The sequence below is a fragment of the Malaclemys terrapin genome, chromosome 1 (assembly GCF_027887155.1).
Source record: "Malaclemys terrapin pileata isolate rMalTer1 chromosome 1, rMalTer1.hap1, whole genome shotgun sequence".
Taxonomy (NCBI): domain Eukaryota; kingdom Metazoa; phylum Chordata; order Testudines; family Emydidae; genus Malaclemys; species Malaclemys terrapin.
The window spans coordinates 89938572-89946221 of NC_071505.1; the positions used below are offsets into that span (position 1 = coordinate 89938572).

A 7650-nucleotide genomic window follows, 5' to 3' on the forward strand; every position below is an offset into this window, starting at 1 on the left:
GTGGATTTTTCAGTTTCAGGTTGCTTAACTTGTTGTCTGTTCTTAGAGGAAAGTAACTGCATAGTTTTCCAGTTTTAATCCCCTCTCACAGGGCAGTCTAGTCTGAGTTTCATGCTTGATCCGTTTTAAGTTCCACGAGGCAGATACCTGTCATCTTAGCTTTATAAAGTGCTTTGTACAGCTATGGTGCTCAAAGTATTATTAATAATAATAATCATTGTATTCTGTTCCTCCCCTCCTTCTAGAAGTTCCCCCAGTAAGGAAGCAGTGGATCCAGGACATTTGCCCTTGCTTGTGACAAGCCCTCTTAGGTGAGGGGAAGGATTAGGGTGTGAGAGAGGGGAAAACGGTTCTTCTGACAACTTCTTTCCCCTTCCAACTCTGCCTCTACCTCTCCCCTCCCCCAACATTCTTCTGCTCCCCATGGGAAGTTGTAGGCAGGCCTCTCAACCATCCAACCTGCCAATGTGAAAAATACGCCACCACAGTGCGTGACAAACAACACTGGTGTTTTGTTGTATGCCACACCATAAACAAGTATCTGCTGCTTGTGGTGTGACATACAACAAAACAAAGGTGTTCCACTTTTAGATGTCAGGTATATGTGGGGTCCCTTTCCAGGCTTCTGGTGGATTCAGGAATGGGGTCTCTACATAGGCTTTTCATGGGGCATCAGGGTGAGGGCCTGAGTGATCCCTGCCCAGACTGCCCCCAAATTAATTCTTGCAACATCCCCATACAATTAATGAGGCCCCCAAATGTATGCAGCCTCCCACATTCCAATCATGCCCATTCACACACAGTGCTGATTTGCCGTCCTCCTCTATCCCTCCCAAGGGGCTGCGGTTGGTCATGATCCTCTTTCTCTCCCCCCTTTGCTCCCTTCTCTCTCCAAGGAGTATAGAGAGTATATGAAGCTGCTCAGGAGGAGCCAGTGTTAGATTTTGAATAGGAGAGAAGAGAAGGAGCTGGTAGGCCGAGCCCTAGACATTATTCACAGGAGGGAACAGGGACCACATCAGGCTCTTGAGCTGCAGAGTTCTTTTTGCTCCTTTTTTCTTTCCCTCCTGTGTAAGCCCAGCAGCACCCTCTCCTGTCTGACTACTCATGGGCAGCTCCCCTCCTTTCCTCATAGGCCTCTTTGCTTCTGGGAGTAGAGGAGCAGGGAGTCCAGAGCTGCAGCTTGAGAAGCAACTGCTTCCACTACCAGCCAGCAGCCCCTGTCCTGCAAACTACCAGTGCATTGGGCCAGAGAGCCTGAAGCAGCTCTAATGTAGAAGCTAGTGTATAATGCAGTACAGGTTAGAACTCTGGTTGTAGGGCTGCAGCCTTTGCTCCTTGCCTGGTTTCAGGGATTCTCCAAGCGGCCCAGTCTACGTCTCATGTACTCTCATTTATAAATGTGTGGGTCATGGTCTTGTTACCCACTACTGTCTTCTCCCAGGCTTGTTAGTTCTTCCACCCGCATGGGTATTTTTGTTGGCGGAATGGCAATAAATCGTCTCTCCACGTTTGGGTATTGGTTTTGGAAGTGGAAGGTTTATTGTACATTGCTGCTTTTCCTGTTTTGCTGTTAGTGGAGATTCCTGCCTCTCAGGCCAAGAAACCTCTAACTGGAGGCTACAAGGCTAGAGCCTGATAATGCAAGCTCTCTCCTGTATAGCTTAGTGAAAATTGTTAAATAACGTCTAATTTTAACCCATATAGTAGGGCTTCTTTCCTCTCAAAGCTGTAAGGGAGATCTGCTGCTTAAATATATATGGCCACCAAATCTGGCTGACCAGTTCTTGGCACAGGACCCCAAGGAAAAGAGGGAGGTGATTTAAAGCATCTTTATGCTCCTTCAGTCCCTGGAGCCAGTTTAGCCCTTAGCAGAAGTAAAAGCGGCTTCCGTGCTCCTCTAACCAGTGCTTGCTTGTAACTGCCTGCTAGAGCTGTTCTGCTGGTCAGGGGTCACTGGAGCTAGATACTCCCTCAGCGCGTTCCCTCCCACCCCCAGGATGCTCCCTTATGTGTATGGGAGGGGGGTAGAAAAGGGGGTGTTGCAGAGCTGACTATGACTGCTAAGGATTCTCCTCCCTCGCTAGAATCTCCAGCGGCTCTGTTGGGGCATCTTTAGGGCCACTTTGCACAGCAGGAGGGGTGCGTAGGGGCCAGACAAGGGACACAGATCTGGCCCATAAGCTCTGAATAAAAAGCCTAGTGTGAAAGTATGGAGTAGTACAAGTTAAGGCGTCCTCAAAACGATGACAAGGATTTGAGAATCCCACAGGGGAGAGGAAAGGGGGATAAAATGACAAGTATCTGAATGCTGTGCCTGAAGCTGGGTGTTGCATTTCTCCTCACCTCTTCTCTTCTCCCAGATACTTCTAATTTGGAGATACTGGTGTCTCTCCCCACCCCGCTATAGTAGAGAAAGTCTTATGGATCCTTTCCTCTCATTTGGCCCTGCACCCCCCACCCCCCCATCAAACTATTCTTGTAAGTCTGAATCAATGTGATATGCATGATTGTTTAGGGAAACTATCTTCTCACAGTGGGACAGATGTGTGTCCTGTTGCTGCTTTTGGTGGAAATGGGCTGTAAAGTTGCCTGCTAGAATGGAAGGAATAGGCTGTTGGGGTAGTTGGGTTTTTTTCCTTTTGTTTTTTGGCTGCTTTCATTCTGATCTCCGTAAGGGGAAAAAAGGCCTGCGCTCTAGTGCTCTGGATCAAGTTCAGGAATGGTAGTGGGTTGTGTGTCTGTTTGCTGCTCCTGCTTCCTGAGCCAGTTTGCCCCTAGAACATTTGTGTCAATTCCCGATATGGAGAGTGACTGTGTGTGAGTGCGCCTGGTGCTCTGGATTTTTTGCCAGGAACAGGGAGGAACTTTATACATGGTGAGCCTGTTCCTTCCCTGAGTCAGTGCCTAATGCTCTGGATTGCTTCCAAGCATGGGCAAGCCACAGTTGAACAGAAGCCAGAGGCAGCAGCATGGGCTTGCTACTCCAATAAGGGGTAGCACAATATTACAGTTGCACAATAATGAATACCAACAAGGATTAGCTGCCTGAGCTGTTACTTCTAGGAATTTCCCTCTCTCCTGCAGTGATATCTCCTCTTTATAGTAGTCTGTTATTTTTTACACACTTGCTTCATGTCTTTTTGTTTGCCCTTAGCCTTATATTGCTGCATGTGAGAATTTTAGCAGTAAAGTAGTATGCTTGCTAGGAGGGGATCTGATACTCCGAATAGCTTATCTTTTCATAGCACAGCCAGCTGGGAGTTCTGGAGTTGTAACTGTCAGTAGTAGGTGCATTTTGTGCATGCACCTCTAATGCTATTAACTGCAGTTCATACATTAAGCATAAGTTGTGGGTTTTGTTTTTCACTTGAGCTCATTTATGAGGGGGAAAGGATATATGAGTGTTACGTGAGCTACAGCAAAGGAGTATTCTTGCAAAATAACTAAATCTTGGATCACAGGAAGGAATAGAATATTTAAATCTTTTAAGTTTTCTTAGCAGTGGCAACTTGTTAAGGGAGAGTGAGGTGTTTTCTAGAAAAGTGAACCAGGACGTGGGGCTTTAATTGTGGAGAATTCGACTCCTATTTTGAGCTACTTCAGTCCCAACTATACTTAAACTCCCAGAGTTCTGTATCGTGCAATTTCTTGATCTGTGCAGTTGAAATACTAAACATCCTAGAGAAGGACTGGCCATTCCAGAGTTTGAGGTTTTGCCTGAAGACACCCCAAGATTTCCTTACACTAGTCTTACCCCTGCAGTCTGCAACCTACAACAAGAAAATAGCATAAGGAAATGTAAATTATACACACAATGTGGCTCATCCTCCCTCTAGTGAGGACTGGTCACTTCAGGCAATTAATAACTGGATATGGAACCTGTTAACTCAATCATCAGTTTCATTACAGTCTCAGGTTGGTGTTGGTTGAAAGTTGTTACTATCTGATGGCTGGTTAGAGATCTGTCTGTATAAAATGTGTTGGCGACTCGGTCCAGTTCCTAATGGGCAGGAGTCACATCACAGATCCACCATCATAACTGATCCTAATTGGGCCCCTTTGTTGCTAGTTTCCAGCAAACAGACTAAGGATTAATGATCTTTTCACTGCAGGAAGTGGTTCTGTGTTTTAAAGTCTGTGGGTTGGTGGTGGTAGGAGAAACGTATGCTCCTGTGGTTGCCCATGCTGTACCCCTTCTGTAGCTAAATAGATAGTCTCCAAGGCTTGTTAATCTGATACCTTTCACCACATAAAATTTGTTGTAAAGAAATAACAACGATCATGCTTCTGTAAACTTAGCTCTTGGCATTGCTGTTATGTCAGGTTGTTGGGTAAGCTGCTCTGAAGTCCTGGTGGCTGTTACACGGGTAACTATAAGTATACTAATATCGCTGTGTTCACTTTGTTTTGCAGGTTAGGCTGTTGAGATAAAAAGCGGTGGACATTCATGACTGAATGAAATCTCTCCCACTGTGCAGCCATGCCCCCTCTTGATGTGCCTGCCAATGCCAGCACTTCCTTCATAAATTCTTACATCACACTCAAGACTGATGACATCACAGAATATGACCAAGGAGTCTGAACCAGCTGTTTCCATGGACACAAACTCCATAGTGACAATGGGGAGGGGTGGGAAAAAGAGGAAACAGGTGGGGGGAATTAAAGAGGGAGGGATAAAATATATATATATATATAAAGATCTATTTTTTAGTCTTGGAAGACTTTGTTTTAAATGAAAGGTGCACTATCCCTTTTTATGCATTTGATTCAATATTAAAAACACAGATAAATTCACAATTTCTTCTAATTACAGTAAATGTTAAGTCCAGAATCCAAAGGCGGCTCCTGAACTATCCCCCTCTTTGTTGAAAAGGGAGTGGAATTATGCATTCCACTAACCAGATTTGTCTCCCTCCTCTTCTCCCCCACTTCCGGAAGAAGAGCTCGAGATTTAAAGAAAATAAAACAAAAAATCCTCTTTCATTACAAAACTATCTGTGGGGTAGGAAGGGGGATTGGATGGCTGCAGGCAATGAGTTGTTTATATGTGTATGCGTGGGGAGTGAGTTTACAATATTTTCTTTTCAAGAAACACTATTTATTTTGATTAACAATAGAAGCTTGAAAAACATCTGACTCCTAGGTCATGCGACTTGTGAAGTAAAAGGTAGCTGCTGCTAGCCAAATACACACACCCCATATAGATGTGGATATGTCCGCACCAAACGGTGGGTGCGGGGAGGGTGTTTCTGCCATTCATGGTAATGATGAACACCCCTAAATCATTCCAAGAAGCTGCCGTCTCTTTTGAAAGCAGGCTAAAGGAGGATGTTGGTTTGTCTGCCAGGGTGGGAAGTTGAACAGGAAGTCTGAATGTTGATGGAATCAATGTGTGTTTAAATTGTCCAGGAATGTTCAATTAACCCTTCTTTAGTGTGTGGGTGGGTTGTTTTGTTTTTTTCCAAAGGAAGGGAGAATGTCAATTTAATAGCCTATACCATATGGTTATTTTTTTGTAAATTGTGTAATTTTTAAACATTTGAGTTTAAAAAGACAAATAAATTTTTTCTTGTTAAGGCCTTAAGAAGGGGTTAGTGCATCTTTCAGGGGTCACTCTGCCATGGGAATAAAATAGCTGTTTCACAAACAGTTTTATATAAAAAAAAAAAGCTTAAAAAACAAAACAAAAAACTAATAAACTTCATTTTAACCTTGTTTCCTTTTGTTTTGTGAATGTAACTTGGTTTGTTGAAAGGGAGGGGGAGACATGCTAACATTCAGCTGCCACCTTTTGGGTTGTTTGCCTGCTGTCATCTTTGTGTCTTTCCTTCATTAATGAGATTTCCTTAACCATCTGGACTGGCCAAGGAGGAGGGAGACAATGAAGTTTTTATTATTAGGATTTATATGGTGCCTAGGCATAGCTAGCCAGGAGGATCACTTGATTCACTGAACTCAAAGTTCATGTGCAGTAGTATTACGCTACCTGCCTGACCTTTCCTTTACCCATAGGGTAGTACCGTGCTCTAATGACTTCACAGGGTGTGGTGCACACCAGGGTGCTGTTGTAGAGGGAGCTGGCCAGCATGACTTCGGATATAAAATGGGGTAGAGGAGGTGAGGAAATCCTTTTAAAAAATGATGTGGGTGCCTCTTTTGCTGCTTGCATTTTGGAACATTCAGCATAAAATTATAATAAGCTAAAATTTAATACTTCTATTTTAGCTATATTGGGGGGGAAAATGGAGACACTTGACAGTCAGGGCCAGATTTCCAATTAGGCACGTGCCTAGGGGCACTGGCATTCTAGGGGCGCCTTCCTCTCTAAAACTGTGTGCAACACTAAGGTCAGTGCCTAGGGGCACATAAGGGGTAAATCTGGCCCTGTTGACAATAATTAATTTATAGAAGTTACTACTGCCTTTGATATGTATTTGAAAAGAAGGGGCATTATAAAAGTCCTCTACTTACCCCTTAGCCAGTAGTAGGCACTGAAGTCAAGCTCCTACTATTCTAGGAAATGTTTGTGACATCTGTAACCAGTACTGAAAAAACTTCAACTGCCTGTGTAGTCAGAACAAAGTCATTTTCCACATAGTGTGACTGAGTAAATTATTTCTTTCAAATCTAGTGAAATTGGTGTTCTCTAGTGTCTGTTCTGCTCTGCGTATCCCAAAACATTGAGTTACTGGGATTCCATTCGTTATATTTGTGATGAATCTGCTGAGCAGTAGTCAGTCAGCAGACAGGAGTGTGATGAAATTTGTGAGAGTGATACTGGTGCTGCTTTTCTGGCTCCTGAATGTGGGTCTCAAGGGCAGCCAGGAGGGAAAAGGGTCCATGACAGTTGGGTGGGTGGTTGGAAACCTGGAGGAGAGAGCATCAGAGGCAGCTGTTCCTGGTGTCTGCCCAGGGTGATGGAGCTGAGGATTCCAGCGTTACCTGTATGCAGAGGGGTCATATTGATTTCAGAGTATCAGGACTCATGTACATCATGTAAATAAAACAGATTACACCGGACCTGACTCTGAGACATCGTTTTCTTTCCAATGACAGAAACTGCTGCAAGACCTTGAACTCTGCCACCACTTGGCCAAAGTTCAATACTGGTATCAGAGACAGGGTTAAATTTCTAAGAAGAGAAAATGTGAGCTGGTGTTCCCATTGAAAAAGGATGGAAAAAGTCAGTGTGGTGCTTACAGAAATCAAAGCTATCCAAGAAGCACTAAGACCAGGCCAAGAGGAATTAAAATGGTCTGGAGGCTTCTCAGGAAGGACTGAGATATGCCCTGAAGGCAGAGATCAAATCCAGATATTTGGAAATAAAAATTATATTGAATCAGAAGCTACAAAGGGCTTGAGGGGATTTTGGAAACTATGTATGAAATGTTCAGCTTGTTTTGCCAGCCCTGACTGAAGAGATGAACAGCAGCTTGAATACCATAGACTAATTTTTTTTTTTTTTTCAAAGAAATAGAAAAACACCAAAAGGCTTTGGTCAGCTTGGAACTTCCTTAACAAAGATGAGCTGCAGCAAAGGCTTGGACTATGATGAACTGTCTAGAGAAGAAAATCCAGGGCTTACAAACCATGTTAAAGTCAGATACTTGGATGAGGAAATGAGCAAACCAGGCAACTTGGATAAGA

At 43.8% G+C, this 7650-nt stretch overlaps 1 protein-coding gene across 7 annotated transcripts in view; it reads left to right on the top strand.

The window, feature by feature from the left end:
* TCF20 (transcription factor 20) overlaps window positions 1–5718 on the top strand; it is a 193532-nt gene extending 187814 nt beyond the window's left edge. For all 7 annotated transcript variants that reach the window (XM_054030338.1, XM_054030348.1, XM_054030377.1 and 4 more), the window contains one exon: window positions 4417–5718. Coding sequence is in view for 1 of the 7 variants with exons in the window: in XM_054030371.1 (XP_053886346.1) it covers window positions 4417–4434 (18 nt within the window). In the remaining 6 variants the exon portion in view is untranslated. The remainder of the gene's footprint in view (window positions 1–4416) is intronic.
* The last annotated feature ends 1932 nt before the right edge of the window (window positions 5719–7650 follow it).